Genomic DNA, 17,717 nt, shown 5'->3' on the forward strand with positions numbered 1-17,717 from the left:
CTGTCTTGCTCCCCTGCAGATAATATGGCAGAGCAGTCTGCTGCCTTGACTCAACGGACAGTGTGCTAAGTCCAACAGTCAAGATACATTGGGCATGTTTGCTTAGGCTATAGCTACACTTGCAGATGTAGAGGGCTGGGAGTTAAACCAGCCCTCGGAGACAGCAGTAGGGAAAGCGCTGCCGTGTATTTACACTGTCAGCTGCAAGCGGAGTGGAGTGGCCACATTAGCATCTCTTGCAATGCCACAGAGAGCAGTGCATTTTGGTAGCTATCCCAGGGTGCAAGTGGCTGCAGCATGCTTTTCAAATGGGAGGGGAGGGTGTGGAGTGTGTGTGTTGTGTTGTGTGTATGTGGGGGAGAGACAGTGTGTTTTGGGGGGCAGAGTGTGTATCAGCATGCTGTCTTGTAAGTTCAGACAGCAGCAGGGGAAACCCTGATATCAGCCTTCCTCCTCCCGCTCACTCTCTCTCTCTCTCACACACACACACACAAACGCCTGCTTCAAGCAGCAGCAGCATTCCACAGTAATCGTTTGCTTTGTGTCCCAGAGCAGATAAGCATGAGGGCTGTCAGAAATGGAGCTTTGAAAGGGGATATTGGCATGCCTGCAGCTGAGTTCAAACAATGACCACAGTGGCCACTTGACTTCAAGGGATTATGAGACGTTTCTGGATGCCAATCACTCGTGGAGGTGGATTACCAGGGGCACTCCAGCCATGGAGTCCAGGCCCTCTACATGCCTTGCCAGTGTGGACACCAGGAGTTAGGGTGTCTTGGGCTGATTTAATGTGCTCTAACTTGCAAGTATAGCCGAGCCCTTAGTGTTTTCCTAAGATAATAGAACTTTACAGCTACTTGATGGCTGTTTTCAGAGTGCTGCACTTTCCCACTAGCACTGAGTCAATGTAGAGGGTGGGGATACAGGCCAGCCACTGGGCTACAAAAAACAACCACCATCCCAAACCTCAATGCACATTCCAAACCGCCTCTGAGTTTGGAAAGGTTATGTTTCCATTTCCCCCATGCCTTCTAGTCTTAATATGAGCCCAGAAGCAGCAACAGCAGCTGTCTTACATCCATGCAGCCAGATCAGAGCCTACATCACAAACACATGCCCGATTTGCCAGCCAGAATGCCATTCCCAGCTCTGTGCACATGAGCTTCTCTGATGATGACTCCAGCCCCAATGGGCCACTTAGGTCATCTGCTTCTCCCTCTGAGAGGTACATTTTGGTGTCACCTTCTGGTTTCCTGGGTGGTTGGAGATGGTGTTAAGAAAGGGCCCCTTTCTCCACATTCCCCATTTATGGGAAAACCAGGACAGTCTGTATCCCTTCTCTCTCCCCCAAAGGCAAAGGTGCCTCTTTGCCTTGAATCTCCACCTGGCAGGAGAAAAGCCAAGCAGGAGAAGCCAGAGGAGACATCCTCTTGGCCTTTTCTTTTCTTTCCAGGGCAAGGATGTGTGTGTGGCGGGGGGAATTCTAGCTGCAGCCCCAGTGCAGGATTCTCTTGGGATACCGAGACAGGGCTACCAGAAAGATGTTAATAAGCACCAAGGTGAATAAGAAGCATGAATCTGACTTTCAAGTGCTTTTGAAAGTGCCACCCACAGCCTTTTGTGAACCTGGCAGGTAACTAATTCTGGAAAAGAAAGACCAGTCTCTTCCCAGCACTCCTGTGTGCCATGCCTTGAGTACTGGGATCAGAGGAAAACATCTATGGCAGAGATGGAGCAAATGAAGCCTCATAAAAGAGAGAAGCTGGCAGAGAATGCAGCTACAGCACTTCAATGATTTCCTGGAAGCCAGTGGTACTACAGGGAAATCTGAGAGGGTGACATTCTCCCCCCTGCTACATATGGGCAGCCCAGAAGCATTGGAGATCTCAAATACATTCTAGTGGACTGCAAAGTGCAGGACAAGTCATATCAATGTTTGAAGGACAGGGTGATCCAGACATGGACTTCCCTTGGGAAAGGCTCCTGGGGACAAGTTGTCTGCTGGAGTAATGCCACTGAGGCCAGTGGAATTATCCTAGCAAGTAACATGGCCTCTTGGCTTTCTAAAAGATGATCTGCCAGGTGAGGCCATTGACTATAACAATAGACCTATGTCACAAAGCTAAGTCATGTGACTGTGAACAGGTAACACACGGATTAATTACTTTCCTTAGCTTTTTTCCCCTTCCAGGAGAAGCCAAAGGTTCTAGGGGATGTGGACTGGAGCATGCTTGTTGAAATGCCTCATCTCGGGGCACAGTGCCATTCAGGGCTGTTGTGTAGCATCTGTCCTTTGTATTCTGACTCCCTCTGCACATTATGCTGCATAGTTTTTATTTATATAATCAGAATACATTACCACGGGATGAGATTCCATTTTTATTAGGCTAATTGAGAGTCTCGTTTTAGTATTTCCGGGACTCTCAGGTTTTCTTACTGGGCAGAGACCTCATAATCAAGAAGCCTCGTGTTGTTGCCTCCCTGTACATGTGCACATGTGTTTCCCATTAAAGCTTTCCCATTGAAAACAAATCTGACGCCTCTTAAGGCTGGAGTTAAAGGTCTGGATTTATTCTTGCATGAGCCTGAGAAAATGTTACACCACCAGATTAACTCTATACTCACTGAAACCATCTCATAGGCACTGGACTTGTCTTTCCACACTTGATTTTCTTGGTCTAAGGCTTTTCAGAGTTGCCTAAGGATTCAAGCCAATCAGATTTGAGCACCTAACTCCCATGGGCTTCTTTGAGAATTGCAGACCAGGAGAGGAAGGTGACAAATGTAAAAGAAAGTACTTGATAAATCATGCTCCATTTTTGTAAAGCTGGTTAACATTTTTGACTAAAAAACTTTCCTAACAAATGACGGAGTTTCTTAGAAATAGATATTTTTCACAGGAAAATGTTGATTATTTTGACAAAAAGAAAATCTGATTTTTCAATTGGAAAATGATAAACAAACACTAATTATAAAATTTGAATTGACATGTTGAAAATATCAAAATTGTCAACACTTCAAATGCGAGACAAGCTGAGTGAGGTAACATCTTCCAGTGGGTTACCGTCCGTTGATGAAAGAGACAAACTTTCAGGGAGCTAATGAAGAGTTCATAAGCTTGTCGCTTTCACCAACAGAAGTTTAAATCTACATTTTGAAAGGTTTCAGTTCAATCGAAAATGACAACTTTTTCCTTTTTGATATTTTCGAACAGAAATATTTTGGAATTTTTTTCACCCCATGGAAATTTTCAATTATTTTGACCTTTTGTTTCATTTTGGGACAAACCCAATTGCGAAATATTGTCATTCCGAGTGGGATGGAAAGTCCATATTCCAAACAGCATTATTCCTGAGAGAGAGACACACATGCAGACAGAGACAGAAATTCAATCTAGTAGTAAAAGAGGCAGAGGTGGGCAACTGTCAAAATGTTTATTTTGCCTCAAATAAGCAGCCAAAAGTTTGGATGAGTTTCTGAGGCTCATTCCAATTCATTCCTAAGCACTTTGGTCTTAGTATCAACTTAGACATTTTCTGAGATCAGTTTGCAATATTCATTACACTTCTTTTGGCTCGCTAATCATTGCATTTAAATATAATTTTTCATCTACAAAGGAGTAAATGACTAATTCTCACAGGGAAGGGGGGGCGGGGCTGAGTTAGACTTAAACCACAGAGACAAGTGAAAATGTAAGAAAATAAATATGTTACCCTAACTGTTTCAAGTTTCAGAGTGGAAAATACAGCAGGGAGGTATAAATACACAGCACATGAAAAGATGGGAGTTGCCTTACCAAGTGGGGGATCAGTGCTAACAAGCCAATTCAATTAAGGTGGAAGTCTCAACCTTAATTGAGTTGGCTCATTACCACTTACTACTTGGTAAGGCAACTCCCATCTTTTCATATGCTAGGTATTTATACCTCCCTGCTGTATTTTCCACTCCATGCATCCGATGAAGTGGGTTTTAGCCCACAAAAGCTTATGCCCAAATAATTTTTTTAGTCTCTAAGGTGCCACAAGGACTCCTCATTGTTTTAACTGTTTCAAGAGTCACAACATTTTGGGTCACATTTTTGGGAGTAATTTGCAGCACTTATTTTATCCAAACCGAGAGAAAGTACAAAAAACAATTTAGCATTCAGGGCAGTCAAGAGGAGCATGTTTCTGTCTGTCTCTCTCTCTTTGTCAGCTGTGGGTTTTGATTTTGTTGGGTTTTGATTGTGTTGCATTTTGCTACAGAATAATTCTATCCATTTGCACCTCTGCGCCACATGGATCCAGCCCTTCTGGCTCTGAGTTAATAAAACCAAACCTAGTAAAATCCAAAATACTGTCAATCCTCCTGGATTATTAACACAGAAACTTCCTCATCAAAAAAATAATCCTGACAAGAAAGGCTCAGCCAGGCTTGGCTCACCTTCAGCTCCCTCCCCTCCTTTATAACAAGCTCTTAAGAAACCAGCTGCAGCAATGAGTCATCACCCCCTTTACCCTTTCTAGCTAGCTCGCTCCTGGGGAATGAGGTGGGTGTGTGAGGCAAACTTGCCTGCTTGTTACCATGCCCTCCTCTTGTTGAGTGCCTTTGTTTCCCCATCTAGGTTATTGGCCCTCATGCCCATCTAACCATGTTGTCCACTGATCCATTCTCTCCCCCTGCCCCATCTGCTGAGGGCCCCAAACTATTCTCTCCCACCTGCTGGTTCCTCCCCTCCCTGACGCCTCCCCAAAACTCCAGTGGGCTCCCCCACCCACTTTCCTCCACCTGCTGGTATCTTTCCTTTCCCCCCTCTTTTTGACCAACTCTAGAAATTAGGGTGTGCGTCTCTTACAGACTCTAATCAAGGACCCAGTGAGGTCTGAGCCAGCACTCATGGAAGTGATTAGAAAGACTTCCACTGACTTCACTGGGTAACAACGCAGGGCTGTTGGCATTACAAGCGGTAGCCTGCACTGGGGAGCCTCTGAAGCTCCAGGCTGCTCTTCCCAGGCCAGAGGAGAATGTAAGTTGGGCAGGCCTGCTCAGTGTGGCACTCTGTCCATCTCTAGTGGTGGCCAGGCCAAGTAGAGATCAATGATCCTGCTACAAACTTGGCTAAGAGACCATTTGTAACCCCACCACCCCTAGATGTGTTGTTGGTGGCGGGGAATCAAACCTAGGCCCACCGGAGCTTAAACCATGAGCCTTTGCTCTCTGAGTTGAGAGACCTAGTCTGTAGCAGACTGATCAGTCTCTAGATGGCCTCGTTACCAGTAGAGGAGGACAGAGCACAACATTGAGCCAGCTTGGCTGACACCTGGACTTGTTAGGGGCTACTGCATGTCAAATGCCGCTCACCAGATAGTCCACCCTTTACTGTAGAAGGAATACAGTCCCCTTCATTAATGTGTCCTATCGCCCATCCTTTTTTAATCAACTTACAACCATCTTGAGAAGAAGGGTGATGAGGTGGTTACGGGACTCCAGAGCTCTCGGATTTCTGTCTCTGCCCCAGGCTCAATGGGTGAACTCACGTGATGACTGTGGGTAGGTCACACAGAGCAGGCTTTTCCAAAGTGCCCAGTGTTGGCCTAACTCTGCTCCTTCTGAAGTCCGGGGTAAAACTGTTGACTTCAATGAGAGCAGAGATAGGCCAAGGCTGAGCTCTGTAGCAATCCCCCTCTTAATCTCTTTGTGTCTCAGCTCCCCACCTGTGAAATTGGAATAACAACACTTCCTTTCTCCCATCCTTTGTCTGTCTAATCTGTTTAGACCGTAAGCTCTTCAGGACAGGATCTGCCTCTCACTGTGTGTATGTACTGCGTCTAACACCACAGGGCTCTGATCTCAACTGGGGCCCCTAGGCACTTCTGTGGCATAAACCATAATAGTAAGGCCATGTCTGCACCACAGCAGCACAGCTACAGCACGGCACCTGTAGTGCAGACATGGAAGCACATGTCCTCACATCTAGGGTGCCCCCTTTTGCCTGGGCATGGCATTGAAAGGGACTTCACCTCTTGTACTCCCGTTTGTGGCCACATCCTTGGCCATGATGTAGGGTTGCCAATTTTCTACTTGCACAAAACCGAATGTCCTTGCCCCGCCCTGCCACTCCTCCAAGGCCCCACCCCTTCTCTGAGGCCACACACCCCATTCACTCCATCCCCCCTCCCTTCCCTCACTCATTCATTTTCACTGGGCTGGCTCAGGGGGTTGGGGTTTAGGAGGGGGTAAGGACTCTGGGTTGGGGTGCAGGCTGTGAGATGGGGCCAGAAATGAGTTCAGGCTGCAGGAGGGGGCTCCAGGCTAAGGCAGTGGATTGGGATGCGGAAGGGGGTGAGGGCTCTGGCTGGGGATGTGGGCTCCAGTGTAGCGCCAGGGATGAGGGATTGGGGTGCAGGAGGGGGCTTCGGGTTTTGGAGTGTGGGAGGGACTCCAGGCAGGAGGTTGGGGTGCGGAGGGGTGTGAGGACTCTGGCTGGGTGTGCAGACTCAGGGGTGGGGCAGGGAATGAAGGGTTTGGGTTGTAGGAGGGTGTTCTGGACTGGGATCGAGGGGTTCAGTGAGAGGGAGAGGGATCAGGGTTGAGGCAGGGGGTTGGGGCACAGAGGTGGGGATGAGGGCTCTTGCTGGAAGTGCAGGCTCTGAGGTGGGGCAGGGATGAGGGGGTTCAGGGTGCAGGAGGGTGATCCAGGCTTGGATTGAGGGGTTCAGAGGGTGAGAGGTGGATCAGGTTTGGGGCAGGGAGTTGGAGTGCAGGAGGGGGATCAGGGGTGCAGGCTCTGGGCAGTGTTACCTCAAGCAGCTCCCGGAAGCAGTGGCATGTCTCCACTCCAGTTCCTGTGCGGAAGCACGGCCAGGTGGTTCTGTGGCCTGCTCCATCTGCAGGTCCCACCCCTGCAGGTTCCTTTGGCTGTAGTTCCTGGTCAATGGGAGCTGTGGAGCCAGCACTTGTGGCTGGGGCAATGTGCAGAGCCCCCTGGCTGCCCCTACATAGGAACCGGAGTGGGGGACTTGCTGCTGCTTCCAGGAGCCACACAGAGCCCGGCAGGCAGGGAACCTGCCTTAGCCCTGGTGCACTGCTGATTGGACTTTTAACGGCCTGGTCAGCAATGCTGACCGGAGCCACCAGAGCCCTTTTTCGACTGGGCATTCTGGTCAAAAACCGAACAACTGGCAACCCTACCACAATGGCCATTCACGGCTGATGTCTTCACCCATCTCCCTCCCTGGGCTCTCTGTGGCTCAGCCCTCCTGCCAAGTCATGCAACAGATCACTCCCCTTCTGGGGTAACAAGGGTCCAACTTAGAGTCCAAATCACATGCCCAAACTAATAGTGCTTCTGTCCCCCTCTCAGGCACCACTGATGCCCTCTGCTTCTTAGCCCTGGCAGAGCATCTCTTGTCTTGCTTCTTCCCCAGCAGGATTCCCCAGCTGCTTCCATTCACCAAGGACTTTAGCAGTTTGTCTGTAGGAATCTCCCAGCTCCTGACACAGGCCCTATCTCAGGGCTCCCCACACAGAACCCTGCTGTGCTCCCAGTGGGTCCCTTTCTCCTGTGACAGGCCTAACTGAGGACTCCCAGAGAGTGACTCACCCTGACTTCCTTAGGCTCCTCCAGAGGGTGCTCCCCTTGTTCCTCCCTCCAGGGGCTCCCCCTCTACTTACTTCCCAGCTCTGTTTAAGTAGTGCTCACCTACTGCACCACCACAGCTGGGGTCAGTCTTTCTAACTAAGCCTCATCACACCTGGCTAGGGTCATTAATTAGCCCTTACTTTGCCAGCTTCTCAGTGAGGCTGAGGGCTAGCTGCTAAGTCAGGGGCAAGGCTGAGCACTGCTTGCCTCCAAGGGCTGGCCAGCCCATGACAAGATGCTTCCTACATCGACAGAAGGCGTTTTTTCTGTTGATGACGTTCATCCACCCCTCCAAGAGGTGGTAGCTAGGTTGACAGAAGTTCTTCTATTGAACTAACCATGTCTACACCATGGGTTAGGCATGACATTTTTCACAGCCCTAACCAACGTTGATAGGTCAATCTAGTTTTGAAATGTAGACCAGGCCTCAGTCTCCAGGAGCAGACCCTGGAAAGAAAAGTGACATTGGGCTCTGGTTTGACTGCCACTCTTCCGGTGCCCTGCCCCTGGTGCTCTCTCCAGACTAGCACAGCAGACACAAATGCATGACAACAAATGGAAAGGGAGGCAGGGGCTCCATTTATTTAAAATGATCATTTCTATTCTAGTGCAAACATAGTATATTTTACACCACAAAGCAGGATATAATTTACAGAATATATTTCCACAAGATCTCAAAACCGCTCAGTGGTGTTTGCTCCAGTCCATCATCTTCACAGTGTTTTTATTCCCCCCACCTCCCCCCCCCCACACACACACACTTAAAATTTCATACAGTCCACCACCACCTTGTTTCTGGACAGACCAATGGTGGAGAGTTGCTCATCAATATTTGTCCATGAGGGTCAGAGGGGGATATGTCTCATGAACATGTTCTACCATATGGGTCCCCAAACTTTATGACACCAAAAGTTAACTAGGTAGCATCTAAGAAGCCCAGACACAATGTACCTGGAACTTCTACTAAAGCTGTGGAGAGTTTCATGCCTTCACAATCAGGCCCCTGATCTGCATGTATATTGATACAGTTTTATAACATACAGAATAAACACGTGTGATCACACTATTGAGCTTTTGCTGGGTAGATGAATAGAAAATTGCTTGTTGGTTGAAATCATCCACAGTGAAAACCTGCAGCTGATCAGCTTTGTCCGTGGACTATATTTACAAAAGCTAGTGGGTGCTGGGTGCATTTTTGGATGTGGTGGTTTTGTGTCTGGCCCTTGTCAGGATACTCCCACTCTGACCTGGTGGAAGTTTACCAATGGGAGGGTGAGAATCCAGCAGACGGGATGACTTCACCAAAAATAAACTCATCACCACCTAAATAATAAGGCAAAACCTGGAGACATTTCTATGGTTCCACTGCTGCATATACTTATACATATGCATAAATTTACTGACATGTAGTGAATGTGATTATTGTCATGAGTGAAGTTAAGCATGTGCATAAGTGTTTGCAGGATCAGGCCTTAGTTAAGTCTGGTATTTACAGGCAAATCTCAGTTTAAGAGACAACAATTCAGGGAACACAAATTGGGCAACTTTGGTCCCGGGAGTTTGCACATTTGTCCTTTCTGAGCTGTTTTCCCACCAGCATAAAAAATTGATTCCTTTACTGAGACTCAAGGTGATTTCTGCCTGCAGAAGATGCCTCGTGGTGTATCAAAAAGTGGAGAAGGGCTAGGGTACCACAAAAATGCAGCATTCATTGATGGAAAACTTTGGCCCAGATTCTCAGCTAGCATCTGTCCTCCAGTGACTTCATCAAAGCCAGGCCAATACACATACACTGAAGATATGGTTCCTGATTTTAATTCAGATGTGAATCCCCTCCCCCAAGCTCTGCTTGGCACAGGACTGGGTGAGCGGAAAGTACCCCAAGTATCAATTTAAAAGCCGAGAAAGAAAGGAAAGTGGAAGCTCTTTGCACCATTTCCTAGAAGTCTGCTATGGTGATTGGACCTCTCCACACAACGTCTGATCTCAAGAGTTCTGTGAAGATGAACCATCACCCTTCTTAACCCCAACACAGAAACACAGTTATTCGAAAGGACGCAATTTCTCTCTGCTGGGAAAATGCAGCTTTGAATTCATAGTTTAAGACACCACATAGTATTTTGTGCTGAGCTATTTCCTTTCATCTGAACATCTCCATAAATGAAGCCTCACAACACTCCTGTGAGGTAGGTAAGTACTAGTCTCTCCATATTGCAGAGTAGGAGAGCCAGGCACAAGAGAGGCGAAATAACTTGGTCAATGTCACGCAGTGAGTCAGCAGCAGACACAGCAGCACAGCCTGGGAGTCATGACTCCTAGTGCCCTGCTAGATAATACAATGCACCTCAGAAAACTGGAGATAACATTAAATGCTTTCCAATATTTATACTTTCTTGTAAATTTATTCCTATCCCCTTCAAGGATGTATCTGTAGTTTGGTGCTGGAAAGAGTGGATAATTAAAGGGTGTCTTTGTCCTGGCACATATCTATATCCCATTGGTTGTGGCTACACTAACATTTTTCCTTTAAATTTCTCCCTATTGCACTACCATCGACTGATGGTAACAGCAGACAGAGGTTGAGTGTAGGCCAGTCACAGTCATTTGGGGGGGATAGTTCAGTGGTTTGAGCAATGGCCTGCTAAACCCAGCGTTGTGAGTTAAATCCTTGAGGGGGCCACTTTGGGGCAAAATCAGTTCTTGGTCCTGCTAGTGAAAGCAGGGGCTGGACTTGATGACCTTTCAGGGTCCCTTCCAGTGCTATGAGATAGGTATATCTCCATATATTTTAACCACTGTGTCGCCTCAGTCTGCTCTGAGGGCTATGCGCCACAGTGGTTTGAACACCAGTAGTTGTCGATTGCTGTGCCACCGGCAGAACGGCACTTTTGGTAGTGTAACAATAGTGTCATCCCCCAGGTAACCAAAAATCATGAGTCAGCCACCCCCAATAAATCATAAGATCAACTTAAAAATAATAGTTCATAGAAATGTAAAACTGGAAGGGACTCCAAGAGGTCATCTGGTTTGTCCCTCACCCTGCACTTGAGGGCATTGGGTCCTGTAAATATTGAGTCATTTTTCTTTACTGTCTAACTTTTGAGTCGTTAGGTGACACTGATCAGAGGGGTAGCCATGTTAGTCTGGATCTGTAAAAGCAGCAAAGAGTCCTGTGGCACCTTATAGACTAATAAAGGTATTGGAGCATGAGCTTTCGTGGGTGAATACCCACTTTGTCAGATGCGTTGACTATTTTCCACTACATGCATCCAAGGTGCCACAGATCTCTTTGCCGCTTTTAGGTGACGCTTGGGTCACACTGTCTCGCTTTTCTTCACAACCACAAGGGTTAGAATTTTGGGGGTGTGCAGTAGGGGGATGCTAAATGAAAGCTGAGATTTTCTTGCAATCATGCAACTCCAGGACCTGTGGCTTTAGGAACCCCACCAAATATCCCAAGAAAATCATGAGGGTCAGCAACCTTGATGCAATGGTGGGAAGTTTGAAGTGGAATGCTGGTGCCAACTAGGCAATGGTTGGCTGTATTATGACATCTTCATGCCATGCACAGAACTCTAAGGGACATCCGCAACTGCATGTGACCCTGCCAGCTAGAGCTCAGAAGCTAAGCAGAGTTAGATAGAGAACTAGAGAGGTGGGCCAATCTGCTTAAAAAGTTGATCTGTTTTGAAGGGCAAATTCTACTCAAGTCGGAGGGAGGGAAGGCAAGTCTATCTGTCCGGCATGGCATGTGGACTCCTAAATGGACCGGCCTGTAAGGTTGGGCAGCACAGTTGCACCCTGGTGTTGGTGACTCAGCAGAAGGCGCTCATCCCCTGGATTCAGTCCTGAATGAATCCACGCCAGAGCGCACAGACACGCCGTCTTTTAGATACAACCAAAATCCCAGCTGCATGGGGGATGCATGCTCATCACTTCATGCAAATCAGCCCAGCACTGCAGTCAGTGGAGCGACACCCGTTTAGACCAGCAGAGGATCTGGCCCTTGGTTCATATGCTTTTTGCAAGTGTTAAGCCTGATGCTCGGGCTAAATTCTAATTCATATTCTGCCTACATAACATCTCACCTTCATTTTAAATGGTTGTGCCTGGTTTTAGAATAGTGGGGCCTATTGCCAGACCAAAGCCATATTCCAGCCAAAAGGTGCCTGTTTCAACACCTAGATATAGATCTATGGTAGTGTTTGAGAAATGCTCTGTGTATATATAATCATCAGATCAGTGCCCAATGCTTACTCACATCGAGTAGTACCTTGAACAGTCCATTGACTTCAGTGGGGCCATTCAAGGAGCAAAGTTCTACTCAGCGTGAGCAGTGGTCTCAGCACCTGGCCCTCAATGGCTCCACTTCTGTGCGTAAGTGCTACTTGGCGTGAGAAAAGCTGGCAGGAGCAGGCCCTCTGATTTCACTCAGGCGTACTCCCACTGGCAGCAGTAAAAGCACAAGGGGATCATCTTTCCCTCAGGATGTATGGACGGGGGGGAAATTTTCCAGGCACACATCCAAGACAGCTTCATAATATCAGAGGGGTAGCCGTGTTAGTCTGGATCTGTAAAAGCAGCAAAGAATCCTGTGGCACCTTATTGACTAACAGACGTTTTGGAGCATGAGCTTTCGTGGGTGAATACCCACTTCGTCGGATGCAAGACTTGCATCCGACGAAGTGGGTATTCACCCACGAAAGCCCATGCTCCAAAACATCTGTTAGTCTATAAGGTGCCACAGGATTCTTTGCAGCTTCATAATGTTGTCCCTCCTCTCTCTAGACCCACACAGTGTTGGGGGAAGTACAGAAGGGGATCTGATAGGAATCTCATCCCTATCTGAGTCTCAGAAGGGGGAGGACATTTCAGGGGAAAAAGCACTGCTGGCCCCTGCTGTCTTACCTTGGTGTGTAATCCCTTCATGGTGGGAGAATCCCCTCTATCGCTTGGCACCACACCCAGTGGATGGTCCTGTGTCTTCGGTGAATTTCCCAAGATCTGACTGGATCTGAAGTGCTGGAGGGCCAGAGTCCTCACTTCTCTGGAGGAGCAAACCTTACTCACTCCATAAAGGGAACTTCACAATATTTCTTCCCCCAGGGCCACATCGGATGGGTTTTCCCATAGGAAGAGATGATCTAGCCCTGAATATTGACCTCCTGATTTGGATCAACTGGATCCTGAGTTTTGCCTGACTAAAGACATGGGGATTTGGCCAACAGCTTGTAATGTGCTGTGGCCTTCTGTGAGATGAAATGTTCTAAGTGTAAGCTATTTATTATTGCTATGATTGAGGGCAGCGTACGACCATAAATGGGAATCTGGCACTCCGATATGTATCTGTCTCTATAGGAACTTGGCTGGAGCACACACATACTGAAAGTTTGCAATGTATTTTTATTTTGTTTAATAAAAAACACCAATCAAGCTTGTATGTATATCTTATATATATAAATATATACAGTATATATAAAACAAATGCGTTTGGACAACACCTTTACCTGTGGCACAAAACATAAGGCATAGAAAGAAGCGTAAGGCAAAGTCCTAATCTTTGAGCTCCCGAGCAATCTCCTCCATGCAGACACGCACTCTAGCTTGAGAAGGATCTTCTCTTCTTTGGCTTTTCAAAGAGGCTGGGCCGGAAATAATCAGAAAGAGGCGAATAAGTTCTAAACTCAAGATGGGTGTGAATGAAACGCTGAACATTCCAGGCAACTGGATGAGAGGAACCCACCGTGTTGCTCATAAAGCCTCCTCAGAGGCTAATGATAATGACTTTGCAGCTGCAGCCTTGGTCTGGAGCGATGGAAGGAGACGTCGATCTCATCCAGATACAATGGAGAGGGCTTTGGCTTCAGAATTCCCTTTTCTAGAGTGAACTGGGGCATAGGAGGTGAGGGACCCGGTGCTGAACCTCAGGAAAGTCTAGGGGAGAAGTTCAAAGGTTGGATTGATAGGGTTTCTTTTGCAGTCACGTATAAAATAAACAACAAGGATGGAATTGTCCTTAACTGAAGAAGCTCATAGTATACTGAGCAGAAGCGATAAACCTGACACAAAGTGGTGGCATTATCCCACAATGAAAGAGGAACATCATAACTAATTTGCAGTTCATTTTTCTCCTGCTTTTGTCCCAATAGTCAGTTCAGGGTTTACTTTTTCAGCATGAGCAAACTGCTAAGCAGGACAGGTGTCATTTTGCTTTACTTTTTCTTTGAGACAGTGTTTAATTGACTGTCGGTACTTGGTTCCTCTGTAAACTATATTCCTTTGCTTTCAGTCTCAGGTTGGCAATGCTGTTGGCCATGTTCATGCCCTGGGCAGGGCTAGCATTGGTACACGTAGCAGAATAAGTAGCCATGGCGCTGTTGGGGTGGAGAGAAGAGGAAAAAAGAAAGAAAAACAAAATCAGAATCCAGCTGCAAATCAGGGCTGCACTGAACTCGGGAAACAGTCGCTAGATGAGTGGGTGCTGACATGGGCATACATCATGATGTATAATGTTTCAGTTACTGGGTGCAACATTCCTTACCATGACTGGACATTTTAGTAATTTCTCTTTTAGCGCACTGATGGGTCACCCTATCTAACGACACGTCCCAGACTACAGGCTGATCCAAAGCCAGCTGAAGTCAAAGGATTATGAACCAGGCCCACAACGACCAAAGTACATGAGAATGTACTACAAATAGTCACCAGATGCAAAGCTCACATATGGAGCCAATCTTTGTGAAAGGTCAGGGGTGCTCAGGTCTGAGGTCCTGGCTCTAGAATATACTGGCAGGAACACGCCTGCATTAGCAGGAAGATAGACTAGACACAGCCCTTTTCCACCTCTGATTTCTATGGTTGGAGATTCTTTCTAATGGCAAGTCTACCTTGGGAAAATTTGGGGGTTTACTACAGGTAAGGGAGCAAAGGTTTTGCCAGTGTGTTGCACATATTCCAAGTTGCTGGTGATATTTCTAAGTGGCTGCACAAGTCAGAGCTGGACCCTTAGAATTTTACATGCAGTTCAGTTATATTTGCTGCTCGAGACAGAAACTTTCAGATGATCCAGAACGGACCCTATTCCAGGCCAAGCAGCTACCAGACACATTTCACAGGAAAATAAACTCAGGAAAGTCCATTTTGCCACAAAGACCCAGATGGACCGTGCCGCCACTTCCTGTATGGAATGGCAAGCAGTTTTCTGTCACTTGTGTCCCAGCCAAGTTTTGTCAGTCACTAGCATTCATTGTTACATCACCTGAGTGGCCTGGCCAAGGAGACAAAACTGAGCTTTGTACCAAACGCCATCAAGAAACAGAAAGAACAGATCATGAACACTTGCATTTCTCGCTGCCCAGCCTAGAAACGGGCACGGTAGCAGTGCCATGCCTTAGCTTTAGGGAACACCATCTCCTAGACTACAGAAATTATTTGACTCAGCACATCCATTCAGACATTTGTTTTCTAAATACTTCCTTTGCACTTTTGGTGGGGCTGTGGGCAGGGGCAGCTCTATGTTTTTTGCCACCCCAAGCACGGCAGTAAGGCGGCTTTTGGCAGCGCGGGTCCGCTGCTAACATGGATTCGGCGGCATGCCTGCGGGAGATCCGCCGGTGCTGCGCCATCGGCATCCCCACCGCTGAATTGCCGCTGAAGCCACGGGACCAGCGGACCTCCCACAGGCGAGCCACCAAAGGCTGCCTGACTGCTGCCCTCACAGCGACCGGCAGGTCTCCTCCCGTGACTTGCCGCCCCAGGCATGCGCTTGGCGTGCTGGTGCCTGGAGCCGCCCCTGGCTGTGGGATAAGATGGACTTTTATCACTGGATAAAACCTCAGCAGCATTCCTATTGGGACACTTTACTCCCATGGCCCTGCTCCATTTTCTCTGTTGTCCCTTTTCCTGTTTAACAGCTGATCAGTAACTGTGAACATGGATGTGGCATATCCCTTTACAGCCACTGTATGGCTGTAACCTGAGACGTCTAGCACTAATTGGAGAACAAATGCACAAGGTGTTACAGAGTGTGACAGTAGCTGCCACTAAGCATCACTGGACAGCACATACATGATCTAACAGTCATCTCTAATAAGGCCCAATTCAAAACCTACTGTAATCAAGAGGATTCCAAACTGTCTTTATTAGAAATGCTCAAACTGCTTTCGACTCATATTAACTTTGTGAATGGGAAAGATATCCAGCCTGACGCAGGGAAATAATGTGGGGAAGAGGTCAAAACAGCATTAAGGATGAACAGCTCTGAATAAAATACAAACCCACCTGCACCTTTGTCCTGTATTGTAAATTTAAACCTTCAACCCTGAAGCTTTCCTGAGGCTCAATAATGTTTGGTTAAATTTATCATTAATATTTATTGGTATTGTGGTAACGCCAAAGAACTGCAGTCATGGACCAGGACACCATTGTGCTAGGTGCTGTACAAACACAGAACAAAAGGATGGTCTGTGTCCCACAGGGCTTGCAATCTAAGGGTATACCTACACTCCTCAAGCCAACATACCCAAGTTAGCTTGAATCTGGCTAGCTCGGGTCCCAGAACAGGGAAGCTGTGGCAACATGGACTATCCCTGGAAGTGATTACCCTGGGTTCCAGGCAGGATCAGATAGCCCACGCTGCTGCAGCGTATCTGATCCTGCCTGGAACCTGGAGTAATCACTTCAAGGACTAGTTCATGCTGCCACAGCTTCACTGCTCCAATACCTGAGCTAGCCAAATTAAGGCAGACTCGGATACATCAGCTCAAGCTGCAGTCGTACCCCATGATTGCAGTCTAGACATTTCAGGAACAACAAGTGTGGGTCATTCAGATAAAAGCTCAATCTGAACTGGGGAACTTGCAATGATTGCCCGATGCTGATTTAAAGACCCCGAGGAAATAAAGTGCACTGAATGAGTGACACAATTTTAAAAAGAATCCCAATAGTTTGACAGGCTACATTTCTCATGTGTACTGCAGACAATTGAAAAGTATCAGGAAATCAATTCGGTTTGGGATTTTGTCAAGGCTGATCCCAGTTTTCTGTGATTTTTAGCTGTATCTAAATATTGTAATGTAATTTATGCTAATAGGCTGGGATACACCCCTGCTAGGGAGACCAGATGTCCCTATTTTATAGGGACAGTCCCGATATTTAGGGTATTTTCTTCTATAAGCACCTATTACCCCCAACCCCTGTCCCAATTTTTCACACTTGCTGTCTGGTCACCCTAACCCCTGCACAAAAGGCCATGCACCACTTACATCCTTAAAATACATTTTATATGAGACTTAAGTGGTGTCTGGGCCTGGGGATGGGTGCAAACCTGGTGGGCGGGTAGGGGGGAAGCAGTGTAGGAAGGCCTACCATCCCTGCAATGGAAATATGCTGGGAGTTCTGCTCCCATGTAAACTTGTGTACAGCTGGGGGAGTGATGGAGGGGACCTGCAGAAGCTGGAGTGGCACCCAGGCTTGGGCTGGGGAGCAGAGAGTGGGATCTGGAGGGTCTGGAATGGGCCCAGGAGCAGATAGGATCCCCCGGGATCCTTCTTCCCAGCCTGGAACCAACTGCCATCCCTCCTACCCCATGTTGAGTCTCAATATCTCCCCTTTCTCTGTCCTACCCTTCTGCCCTGCACCCCAGCCCACCTGATCCTTGTGCTGGCTCTCTGCATAGAAGTGAATGTCATCCTCAAAGTTTTGAAAGCCCTCTAGTGGTCATTTTCATGATAGTACTTCTTAGTACAGGAAAGAGCCTGTTGCTGGGTTGTACTTGTCTCTCTTCTTGTCTTATACATTGATTGTAAGATGTATGGAACCATATTTTCATTATACTGGCATACAGCACCCAGCACAACGGGGCCCAGATCTTTTACTGGGTCCTGGAGGAGCTACCACAATACAGATAGTGAATAATAATTACACGACCCAGAATCCCAAACAGGAAGAGTCTGCTTGGAGAATGGAAAAATACTGTAGCGTTTAGTAGCACAACTCAAGGTTTCTGTTTTTCATTCAGTTAAAAATCCCAACTTCATATGCACAACTATATGACAGATCTGGCGAAATTTCATCTCCCCTCACCAGGAAATGGCTA

The 17,717-nt window shown here is 47.3% G+C and overlaps 1 protein-coding gene across 6 annotated transcripts in view; it reads right to left on the bottom strand.

Moving 5' to 3' along the window:
- Positions 1-13,114: 13,114 nt before the first annotated feature.
- Positions 13,115-17,717, bottom strand: part of PRRX1 (paired related homeobox 1) — an 84,157-nt gene continuing 79,554 nt past the window's right edge. For 5 of the 6 annotated variants that reach the window (XM_039483239.1, XM_039483240.1, XM_039483236.1 and 2 more), the window contains one exon: positions 13,115-13,995. In XM_039483239.1, coding sequence (XP_039339173.1) covers positions 13,857-13,995 — 139 coding nt within the window. In that variant the 3' untranslated portion in view covers positions 13,115-13,856. The remainder of the gene's footprint in view (positions 13,996-17,717) is intronic. The other variant, XM_039483242.1, reaches the window with a different exon arrangement.

Source organism: Mauremys reevesii, linkage group 8, assembly GCF_016161935.1.
Source record: "Mauremys reevesii isolate NIE-2019 linkage group 8, ASM1616193v1, whole genome shotgun sequence".
Taxonomy (NCBI): domain Eukaryota; kingdom Metazoa; phylum Chordata; order Testudines; family Geoemydidae; genus Mauremys; species Mauremys reevesii.